Raw genomic sequence first — 12627 nt, forward strand, 5'->3', positions numbered from 1 at the left:
TAAGTGTTCTACCAGAAGAACAGTCGCAAGATAACTCATATCAGTGAAAACACAAAATTAAAGGTGGAATTAACTTTTCTGCTCTTTCCAGGTGAACACTGGAGAGGACACTTATATCCACGTTCGAGTCTTCGTACCTCTGCCTGGTACAGGGGAGGGACCGAAATTGGTGTCTTTCCAGGCGGATAAGAAAAAAAATGATCACCTGGAATATTTCTAGGATGAAGAGAACCATGTAGTGGTCACATGATCAGGAATGCCACCTCCCACTTTTTTCAGAAACTCAAAGGACCAACAAGGAGCTAAAGAACCTGAAAGTACAGATCTGATCTTCCCGACATGCACATTTGTGGATGGAGATGTCCTGACTTCACACATCAACTCTAATGGTGGCTATAACATTGATCTGTATCCATTTGTAAAATCCTGTTCAGTGTTTAACTTGCTTGTTTTATTGAACTCTGTAAAGTACAATAAAATATTTTTGGAAAAGAGATTTGTTACCTAAATTTGTAAGTACATTTAAAGTTGCACTGCACATCCATGCGCCTTCTAAATGTGGAAACATTATACAGAGTTCTCCACTTCATTCTGGTGGTGCTCCTGCTATTGTCTAGGTCCCACTACAGGGCTGTAGATGAGGGGTTACCACCAGCCCTCCTGTATGGGGCCCAGGCCAGCAGGGGGGGCCCAGGCAGCTGGGTGAATCAGATGTGGGCAGGGAAGGTGACTTCGGGGGGGATTGCTAGAACTGATCGCTCTGTTGTGCCCCCTGGTCTGGTAAGTGTCACATGTAATTGTAAATTTAAAGGTTGCATTAAACCAAATGTAGTAATGACAAAAAAGAAAATAGATTTGTGACAGAAATTGGTGATAAAAAAGGATACACTATATATATATATATATATATATATATATATAATTCAATTTTGTTTTGTGACAAAAAATATATATTATAAATAGAGATGAGCGAATCGAACCAGGCGAACCGGAATTCGAGTCGAATTTCAGGAAATATTCGATTCGCGTCGAAACCGAAATTTTGCCTACTTCGGGTGCGCGAATCAAACATTTCCCGATCAGCCGGCAAAAGTGTCCCTGCAGTGAGCTCCGCTATTTCTGACAGTTCTCTGACAGAAGGAACACATGTTTAGCGGTTGAAACATTGTATCTATTAGTTTACATTTAGGATACAGATGTTTCAACCACTGTTCATGTGAAGAAGCTGTCAGAGAACTGTCAGAAATAGAGGAACTCTGCACATACACTTTTTGCCGGCTTGGAATTATTCTTCTTTTCATCCTACTTCTTCTTCTTCTTCTTCATCCTCATCCTCATCTTCTTCTTCTGAGGATGAGGATGAAGAAGAAGAAGTAGGATGAAAATAAGAATAATTGCAAGCCGGCAAAAAGTGTATGTGCAGAGTTCCTCTATTCTGCAGATACACTTAGAGGAGCTCTGCAGATACACTTAGAGGAGCGCTGCAGATACACTTTTTGCCGGCTTGGAATTATTCTTATTTTCATCCTACTTCTTCTTTTTCTTCTTATGAGGATGAGGATGAAGAAGAAGAAGTAGGATGAAAATAAGATTAATTCCAAGCCGGCAAAAAGTGTATCTGCAGCGCTCCTCTAAGTGTATTTGCAGAATGTCATTTATGGAAACAAATAGATACAATGTTTCAACCGCTGTATGGAAGGACAGTCCCAGAACTCTCATTAATAGTCTATTTCTGACAGTTCCATGACATTCCCTCCATACAGCGGTTGAAACAGCTGTATGGAGTGAATGTCCCAGAACTGTCAGAAATAGACAAACTGTCACAGAACTGTCCTTCTTCTCATCCTTCTCCTTCTTCTCATCCTTCTCCTTCTTCTCATCCTTCTCCTTCTTCTCATCCTTCTCCTTCTTCTCATCCTTCTCCTTCTTCTCATCCTTCTCCTTCTTCTCATCCTTCTCCTTCTTCTCATCCTTCTCCTTCTTCTCATCCTTCTTCTCATCCTTCTCCTTCTTCTCATCCTTCTTCTCATCCTTCTCCTTCTTCTCATCCTTCTCCTTCTTCTCATCCTTCTCCTTCTTCTCATCCTTCTCCTTCTCCTTCTTCTCATCCTTCTTCTTCTGCTTCTCCTTCTCCTTCTCCTTCTTCTCATCCTTCTTCTTCTGCTTCTCCTTCTCCTTCTCCTTCTTCTCATCCTTCTCCTTCTTCTCATCCTTCTCCTTCTTCTCCTCCTTCTCCTTCTTCTCATCCTCATCCTTCTCCTTCTCCTTCTTCTCATCCTTCTCCTTCTCCTTCTTCTCATCCTTCTCCTTCTCCTTCTTCTCATCCTTCTCCTTCTCCTTCTTCTCATCCTTCTCCTTCTCCTTCTCCTCATCCTTCTCCTTCTCCTTCTCCTCATCCTTCTCCTTCTCCTTCTCCTTCTCCTTCTTCTCATCCTTCTCCTTCTCCTTCTTCTCATCCTTCTCCTCCTTCTCCTTCTTCTCCTCCTTCTCCTCATCCTTCTCCTCCTCCTTCTCCTCATCCTTCTCCTTCTCCTCATCCTTCTCCTCATCCTTCTCCTTCTCCTTCTTCTCATCCTTCTCCTTCTCCTTCTTCTCATCCTTCTCCTTCTCCTTCTTCTCATCCTTCTCCTTCTCCTTCTTCTCATCCTTCTCCTTCCTCATCTCCAAGGGCATTTAAATTAAAGGTACAGTGTTCTGCACTAATTTAAAGGCTCTCTGAAGCCTAGAAACCCTTTTTATAAGTCATCTTCGTAGCGGAGAAATTCGCATCGAATCGAATTTCATACTGGAATTCGCCGAATCAGCCGAATCGAATTTTTAATTTCTTCGCTCATCTCTAATTATAAAGTCCCAAATCCGTGTTGAAATGAAACGTATTCGTAGCCAACAATCACCATGTGTAAATCCACCACCAAATAAAATGAAAGAACTCACCAGAGCGATATGCTGATTAAACTATAAACCGGCATAAAACACTTTCTGCTCTGGGAGCGATGTTGTGCGGATGTAATACTCTGACATTCAAGGAGCAATGCAGGGAACACTCAGCAAGATAGATCCACTTCTCAAAGACCTGTTCCTCAGATATCCAAACCAAAATGGGTAGAAGAACATGGAGAACTCGTGGTGCAGTATTTAACTAGTTGCCGACCGCAGATAGCCGAATGACGGCTGCACTGCGGCCGGCCAGTTCTGGGTGGACGTCATATGACGTCCTCCCAGAATACACTCTCCTGCGCGCCCCAGGGGGCGCGCACCCGGCGATCTCTGTGATTGTTGTGTCCTACGGACACAGCTGATCACGTGATGTGGTAAAAGGCCAATCACAGCGGCCTTTTACCACGTGATCAGCGGTGTCCAATGACACGCTGATCACAGGGAAATGCAAGTGCCAGTTCTCGGCTGCACTTTCCTCACGCTGTCAGATCGTGAGGAAAGTACTGCCGAGAACCGGCAGTTGTCAGAGCGGGGATCGGCACCGATCATCAGGGCACTGATCAGTGCCCTGATGATCGGTGCCCAGCAGTGCCACCCGCAAGTTCCGCCCACCTGTGCCCAGCAGATCACCCACCTGTGCCACTCTGCAGTGTCACCCACCTGTGCCCAGAAGTGCCACCTACCTGTGCCCACCAGTGCAGCCCAGCAGTGCCGCCAGTCAGTGCCCAGCAGTGATGCCAGTCAGTGCCGTCTATCAGTACCCATCATCAGTGTCACCTATCAGTGCTGCATATTAGTGCCGCCTATCCGTGACACCTCATTAGTGCTGTCTATCAGTGCCGCCTATCTGTGTCACCTCATTAGTACTGCCTATCAGTGCCCATCAGTGCTGCCTCATCAACGCACATCAGTGAAGGAGAAAAATTACCTGTTTGAAAAATTTTATAATAGAAACAAACTTTTTTTTTCAAATTTTTTACACTTTTTTTATTTTTAGCGCAAAAAGTAAAGTGCCCAGTGGCGATTAAATACCACCAAAAGAAAGCTCTATTTGTGAGAAAAAAATGATAAAAATTTCATATGGGTACAATGTTGCATGACCGCGCAATTGTCAATCAAATTGCAGCAGCGCTGAAAATTGGCCTGGTAAATAAGGGGGTATAAGTGCCCGGTAGGTGAGTGGTTAAAGGACATTTTTTTTTTAAATTAAGTAATGCACTTACAAATAGAGGTGTCCTAGCCGACACCAGCAATGACAGCGTGCACTCTAGACAAAAAAAACAAACCCGGCCTCAAATGCGCAGGCGGCTCGGGAACGTAATGACGTCACAGGCTCTTCCCCTACGCGTTTCATCAACATGCTCACTTCTGCAGAGCACAGTGGAGGGACACGCATGGCTTTTTTTTTTTTTTTTTTGGGGACCAGCAACAGACTTGCAGGATGTCCATTGCAGGTTTTGCTTAGGAGAAGTAATTATACACACCTATGAGCTCATCCCTACCCTGAAGGAACTTGCATTCATACTAGTGCCAATGAACCTATTAGAATGTCTTTGGAGTGTTGGAGGAAACCCACACAGGGAGAACGTGTGAACTCCTGGCACGTGGTAGCATGGGTGGGATTTGAACCAAAGACCCTAGAGTTGTTAGGTAGGAGCGCTAACCACTAAGCCACTATAATAGGTAAACCACCTGTGCTACTCAAAATACACAAACTATACACTAAACATATATGTAGGGAGCTGCTATCACCCGACTAAAACCTGAATGTACTAAAGAACAATAAAAAATGGTGTTGCGCTCCCTAAATCGTATCTAAATACACTAAATATAACCCATAAATATATACAATAAACCAATAATCTTATGCATATAGATATAAATAACATGTGACACCTAGATCAATAAACATACATGTAGACAAACATCACATGGTGAGATCAATAAACATACATGTGTAGACAAACATCACATGGTGAGATCAATAAACATACGTGTGTAGACAAACATCACATGGTGAGATTAATAAACATACGTGTGTAGACAAACATCACATGGTGAGATTAATAAACATACGTGTGTAGACAAACATCACATGGTGAGATCAATAAACATACGTGTGTAGACAAACATCACATGGTGAGATCAATAAACATACGTGTGTAGACAAACATCACATGGTGAGATTAATAAACATACGTGTGTAGACAAACATCACATGGTGAGATCAATAAACATACATGTGTAGACAAACATCACATGGTGAGATCAATAAACATACATGTGTAGACAAACATCACATGGTGAGATCAATAAACATACATGTGTAGACAAAAAACATCACATGATAACAAAGTGAAAACTAAACATGCGTCCTCAAAAACACGGAAAAAACGTGACTTGGGTCACGAGGGAAGTGATAGATGAATGGCATAAATTGTGCCTCAATAAAAAGTGCCGTGTAAAAAATAATTCACAACAAATGTGAATGCACTAAAGTGATAAGGTCAGGATAAAACCTGATAACAAAAAACCTTTTAAAACCACATGACCTCCTAACCCATCAAAGTGATGAATGACAACCAATTGTCTTCCAGGTGCCATGCAATCCCTAATTGGGATAAATAAGTGTGAACACCCGAATCACACACCTACTGAGCGACATATCAGACTGGATGTCGCTCCACTTCCTTAAACTGAACCTCTCCAAAACTGAGTTTCTTGTCTTCCCCCCAGCCCGGACACCACCCCCCATTGACTTCTCCATCACATCCAACAACGCCACCATCAAATCCGCCCCGCAGGCCAGAGTACTTGGTGTCATTCTGGACTCCAACCTATCCTTCCAGCCCCAAGTCCAAACTTTAACAAACTCGTGCAGACTCCACCTCCGCAACATGCAGACCCCGCCTCCGCAACATGCAGACTCCACCTCCGCAACATGCAGACTCCACCTCCGCAACATCGCCAAAATCCGCACGTTCCTAACCCCAGAAACCACTAAACAGCTCATCCACTCCCTCATCATATCACGACTCGACTACTGCAACTCCCTCCTCACTGGCCTGCCTCGCCGCTGGCTATCCCCGCTTCAGTCCATCCTGAATACAGCTGCCAGACTCATTCACCTTTCCAACCGCTCCATCTCCGCCACCCCCCCTCTGCCAATCCCTCCACTGGCTTCCGATTGCGCAACGGATCAAATTCAAAATCCTAACACTGACGTACAAAGCTGTCCACCATACTGCCCCGAACTACATCACTGACCTAATATCCAAGTACCACCCAACATGCACACTCCGCTCCTCACAAGACCTCCTTCTCTCTAGTTCCCTGGTCTCCTCCTCCCATGCCCGCCTCCAGGACTTCTCCAGGGTGTCACCCATCCTCTGGAACTCCCTGCCCCAACCCATCAGACTATCACCTACTCTCCTCTCCTTTAGGCGCACCCTGAAAACCCATCTCTTCAGGGAAGCCTACCCCACCCCCTGCTAACTTGCTGACCTCCTCCACTCTTCCTACCACTCCATCCCCCACAGCTATCCCTTCCTGTACCACCATCCCCTCCCTCCTAGATTGTAAGCTCCAAGGAGCAGGGCCCTCGATCCCCTCATGTTTTGCATTGTATTGGTATTGTTCTGTCACATGTTCTGTCCCCCTTTGTAATGTACAGCGCTGAGCGCACTATCGGTGCTTTATAAATACTGTATAATAATAATAACACAAACACATAGAATACAGAGTTACAACATCATAAGAGATTGTGAAAGAAAAACTTTTCAAAGAAATATTGCTGAAAATTGTGCCACTAAATCATTCATATATAATGGCGAAAAAGTCCCCTTGTGCACTCTTCAAACGAGTGAAGCACATATATTGGTGATGTGAGTGAAAAAATCTGGATCCTCCAACGGCTGGATTGCCCCCTCACCTTACTACAGCGACCCCAAAGGGCCAATGAGCCTTGAAATTGCCAGGTATATTAATACGACCCATCCACATCAATGATTCAGGTTAAGCAGTAATGGTGGTATCCTCCTTTACATGCAGCGCTGAGAATGACCCATCCAGATATCCAAGCTTATCTTAAACTCAGCCAACTCACATATGGATTGAAAACAAGAAGCAACTCCCATTGTGTAATGCTGGATGTTTAATACCAAAAAAGTAAACCAGCAAGTAGCTCACTCACATTTGCATGTTCAAAATCAAGCTCATGTATATTGCTGGGTGTACTCTCTGGGTGTACAAAGATGGAGCCTCCGCAGGCAGTGACGTCACCACGTGTCCAACGCATTGCGTCACATCTCACGTGACTTCTTCAGGAACAATAGGCGTGGTGACAAGCCCTTCCTTTTATACACAGTCTGCTCCTTAAACTCTAAGAGGTTAACACCTAGATCTAATTATAGGGAACACCCGTGGCCATTTTATTGAAGACCTGTGGCCATGTTTAACCACCTCCCGCCCACCATATAGTAATATGACGGGTGCAAGGCGGTTCTCTCGTTCTGGGAGGATGTCATATGACATCCTCCCATTCTCACTGCGCATGCGCGGCTCAGGGAGCACGCGGCGATCGGCAGTACGCTGTCTCCCTCGGACACAGCGGATCACCGATCACAGAAAGGGCCGAAGATGTCGGCTCGGTCATGTGATCAGCTGTGTCCAATCACAACTGATCACATGTAAACCAGGAAATGCCAGTTATCGGCATTTCTCTCCGCTCGAGCTGTCACGCTGACAGAGGAGAGGAGAGCTGGTAATCGGCTTTCCGCGGAGGGGACATCTACACTGATCATCAGAGCACTGATGATCAGTGTGGCCCCAGCAGTGCCACCTGTCAGTGCCTCGTCCCAGTGCCCATCAATGCCACATATCAGTGCCCATCTGAGTTACCTTTCAGTGTCACCCATCAGTGCCAGTCAGTGCCACCTATCAATGCCAATCAGTGCCACCTATCAGTGCCATATATCAGTGCCATGTATCAGTGCTGCCATTCAGTGCCCAGCAGTGATGCCTATCAGTGCCACCTATCAGTGTCCATCAGTGCAGCCTATCAGTGCCCATCAGTGCAGCCTCATAAGCGCACATTAGTTAACAAAAGCTAAGAAAAAACTTTTTTTTTCCAAATTTTCAGTGGTTTTTGGTTTGTTTAAGAAAAAAGAAAAAAACCCGAGGTGATTAAATACCACCAAAATAAAGCTCTATCTGTCTCAAAAAAATGATAAAAATGTCATATGGGTACAGTGTTGCATGACCGCGCAATTGTCATTCAAAGTGTGACAGCACTGAAAGCTGGAAATTGGCCTGGACAGGAAGGGGGTGGAAGTGCCCGGTAGGCAGGAAGGGGGTAGAAGTGTCCTGTAGACAGGAAGGGGGTAGAAGTGCCCTGTAGGCTAGCGGTTAAAGAGCTAAAACCCCAATTCTGGACAAAAACGATCTGTGGATAATTATAATAATATATTCCTAATTTATAAGCCTCATTACATTTATACCACTAGACTACCAGAGATATACATATTGGCACCTATATCTGACCATTAATAATGGAATAAATAGGGCCATTCATCTATCACTTCACTCGTGACCCAAGTCACGTTTTTCCCTGTTTTTGGGGACGCATGTTTAGTTTTCACTTATTTATGTCATCATGTGATGTTTTTTGTCTGCACACGTATGTTTATTGATCTAAGTATCGCATGTTATTATTTATGTCTATGTGCATAAGATTATTGGTTTAATGTATATATTTATGGGTTGTATTTAGATACGATTTAGGGAGCGCAACACCATTTTATATTGTTCACTAAGCCACTATCCTGCCAATGACATTAATTGGAATCTATAGAAGTACCACGATTCAAGAATTAAGATAGTATAAGAAAATATGAATTCGACATTAAAAATTATTTGTCATATAACAGAGATATAACTGTAATGATGAGATATATATTTACCAGTATAAAATAGTATGTATTACTCTGTAACATTCATTAAAAAATGCATTTATTTGCAGAACATGAAAAAACACTACAAAACAAGAAAGAGAATTAATAATAGAATTAGTGGCCAAGGCTAGAGCTCAGGGAATCCATCCAAACACCCGGAATGCCTGTTATATGGGGGCCCTGGTCACCTGGCGCATGATACCTGAGGGGGGTCTTCTCTCCAAGAGGATGATTCCTGTCCCCCTAACCACCACCCACTCCTGAGCCAACCAGGCGTTCACAGTCTCATACCCTTTAATGATCCTTCAAACTTTAGGTTAACTCGCAACCAGGGGCGGACTGACAACTCATGGGGCCCCGGGCAATAGGGGATCATGGGGCCCCTGTGTCCTTGCCCAAACTCAAAAAAGCCTACGAAAAAGGTACCATGGGCATCTCATGGGGCCCCCTACTGACCCCGGGCCCTCGGGCAGTGCCCGAGTTTCCAAATGGTCAGTCCGCCCCTGCTCACAACATTCATTAAATACATGTAAGCAGGTTGAAATCAGTTAGACAGGTGCTGTCCCGGACGGGAAGATTAGGGGTTAATGCCTTTCCCAGTTCTTTTAGTTTTTGAGTGATATCTCTAAGCCCGACCCACTGAGCCTGTGATATAAAAGAGTGCCAGTGGTCCGAAGAAGAGATCATGCAGATGATGATGATGATTTTCCCTGAGGAGAACTGAGAGCCCAGAACCCATAAGAAAGAACCCCGTAAGGGAAGGGACCAGGGAGCAGCACCCAGGAGGAGTACAAGGATGCCACCAAGATGTGAGTTCGATAGACCTTGGGGTTCACCCTGAAGACACCAGCTGCTGGAGAAGCTTCTGATGGACTCGGTAATTACATGGACTCCACCTTTACAGGTATGCCGGGACAGCACATAGCCTGAGAAGGATTAGAAATTAGGGACTGAGTCATGTTGGACTTTGTACTTTCTGCACTTTATTCAGGAAAGCTTTGAAAATTTGCCTTTTACCTGGTCTGAAGTTTCTCAAAGAGGTGTAATGCAAGTAATCGGCACAACTTTGCACTTAGTCTAAAGTTTAGGTCACTAACACATGTATGAAGAGTCAGCACGCTAAGAGTCATTCTAGTGCAAGTTATACATGTGGTCGCCATGAGAAACGAAGGTACAGTTAGCAAGCAGCCTGTTGTAAATGTGTACCTGTTATAGGTGGAATTGCCTCTAGCCACAAGGGAGATGTTGTTGGCTCTCCCTACACTGCATTCCATCTCCCACAGCAACCAGAACAGAAGGGAACTCCAGAGGTCCCCATCTTGTACAGAGGTTCAGAAGTTCAAGAGTTAAAGTCCTGTTGGAGCCTACGCTATGTGCAAGGTGGGGTTCCATGCTGCTACTGGGACTGGTAGTGGGAAAACACTGGACAGGTGGCTGTGGTCAGTGTTCAGCATGGCCTGCCTAATTGCAAGCTATAGTGGGAAGATGTACATTTACATGGGGACCCGAGAGTTAACTTGAAAACAGTTGTTGTGCAAGTGTACATGGTGTACGTTCATCTCTATAAAAGTAAAGGCCTATCTTAAGGTCAGGTATTTCCTGAGGGCAACCTCAGGCTTTTCCCAGGGCGTTGCTGAAAACAGCACTAAAGCAAAGGTACCCCATATGTGTGGAATAGAGAGAGAGAGAGAGACCCTGTACAAGGTGCCTAGAGTAGCTCAGAAGAGCCCACCCCAGAGTAGGCCTCTCATGTGATCCTTGCTTGGCATCCAACGAAGAGGGAAACATGGAGGACATGACAGACGACCACCACCCTACCCTTACATATGGTTTTGCCCTCGCTGAGACAATCATGAAGCAAGGATTTTCTTTGCTTGAAGCTTTACCTAAATGCTTGGAAAGGTTAACAAGGTACAACAGTCCACAATATGGCAGTTCTTCACTGTAATTAACATACACAAGGATCCACAATCAGTATTAAAAGTGCAATAGAACACCTTTCCATATCCTGGGGTTCTGGTACAATGGCCCACTATCTGCAGGAGGGGTCCTGTGGTGCTTACTTATAATTCAGGCTTTATGTCTCCACTCGTCCCCAATCCTTCCCCAAGGCTCCTGGGGGAGCTCTCCTCCTTACAGGCACATTCTTCTCTCCTCCCTGATGATCAACCAAGACCTATATTGGCTCCTTCATTATGTAGTACTACCTCCTTAAGAGTCGCTAAAATATTTGGGTCCCCCTAAAGTCCTGCAAAGCCAGACATCACACATCTTCACATAGGCTTGCATCCAGATTCTGAGATCAGTCCTTGAAATGCGGTTGAACCTGGGATAGGATTAGGGGTGTACAGGATGCCCGAGGAAACAGATGAACTGAGGACAATATCCTGGAACTATTTACAAGCCTTCACTTGAGCACAGTCTCTATTGGAAAGCTAAGCAGCACCTCTTTAATGTACCACCACAGACCCTAGATAAACTTCTCCTCTTCACCAAGCAATCTGGAGGTATCCCTGAACAGGGGATCTGGTGTCTGTTACTGTAAAAGTAGACAATCCCAAATAGGCAGCAAAGCTGGTTTCCCATCAGAGTTCTCCTTCCCCTATCCTCCCAGAAGGTGCAGGTCTACTCACTCAGATCCTCTCCTGTACCACTGATGGGTTGGTGGCTGCTACCAGGCCTTTTAACTGGGCCGCTCCTTCCCTACTGTACAGGTGGTCCTTGCTCTGGGAGCCAGCAAAACTCTGAGCTTTCCTTCTTTCCAGCTCCAGGCCTGCAGGTAAGCCCAATCCCACTGGGCCTCCTCGAAGCCTCCTGTCTTCAGCCTCACATCTTCCTCACTGTCTTTCACCCCAACTCTCTCTCAGCTGAGCAGGCTCCAACACGTTTTAGGATGTCCCAGCCCCTGGCCAAGCCTTCTGTTGGGGATTGGCTAGGATCCCTCAAGAGTGCAAGCCAGCCCCTCCTCAGATCCACCCACTGCCTCTAGGCTTTCCTGAAAAGTCCTAAAGCAGGAGGAAATTCCAGAGGGTTTGGCCTGCAGAGCCTCTCAGCTCCTGACCACAATTTGACCTTCTGGCTATTACACCCAGGCTGCCATCCTCTCTATCAATCAGGAATCTAGCTCCCCCTAGCTAACTAGGAGGGCTCTATAAATGTATAAAAGAAGAGGGGTGATCCAATCCCAAAAGCATGCCTTCAAATGGGAGTGATCACTGTTTAAAGAACCCTCACTAAACCCCTTCTTACAAGTTCACAAAAAGGATGTTGCAAAACTTCAGTGCAGAGAAGAGCACTTAAAGTGGTTGTAAAGGCTCACCTGCATGCATTCTATACTCACCTGTGCCCCATCTCGATCCAGCGATCTGCACCAGAGCCTCGGCTGTCCCGGGTCTCTCTCTTCTCATTGGCTGAGACAGCTGTTGGCTCCCGCTACTGTCAATCACAGCCAGTGAGCCAATGAGGAGAGAGTGGGGGGCGGGGCTAAGCCACATCTGTGTGTGAATGAACACAAAGAGCAGCGGCTCTGGAGTGAGCCTACTTGGATGCCTCCATAGCAAGCAGCTTGGCAGGAGGGAGGAGCCAGGAGTACAGGGACCCGGGAAGAGGAGGATCAAAACCACTGCACAGAGCAGGTAAGTATAACATATTTGGTATTTTTTCTAAATCTTCCTTGCCAATCACTTTAAACTCATAAGAGGCCGGGAGGAGCTCAGCTATGAGGAAAGATGATCGGTAC

At 45.4% G+C, this 12627-nt stretch overlaps 1 protein-coding gene across 3 annotated transcripts in view; it reads left to right on the top strand.

Moving 5' to 3' along the window:
* LOC149444274 (leukocyte cysteine proteinase inhibitor 1-like) overlaps positions 1-494 on the top strand; it is a 68835-nt gene extending 68341 nt beyond the window's left edge. For 2 of the 3 annotated variants that reach the window (XM_089654735.1, XM_089654734.1), the window contains exon 3: positions 92-494. In XM_089654735.1, the coding sequence (XP_089510861.1) occupies positions 92-220 (129 nt within the window). In that variant the 3' untranslated portion in view covers positions 221-494. The remainder of the gene's footprint in view (positions 1-91) is intronic. The other variant, XR_016306537.1, reaches the window with a different exon arrangement.
* The last annotated feature ends 12133 nt before the right edge of the window (positions 495-12627 follow it).

The sequence above is a fragment of the Staurois parvus genome, unplaced genomic scaffold (genome assembly GCF_062004578.1).
Source record: "Staurois parvus isolate SC_StPar_1 unplaced genomic scaffold, SC_StPar_1.0 ptg000794l, whole genome shotgun sequence".
In the NCBI taxonomy this organism is placed as follows: domain Eukaryota; kingdom Metazoa; phylum Chordata; class Amphibia; order Anura; family Ranidae; genus Staurois; species Staurois parvus.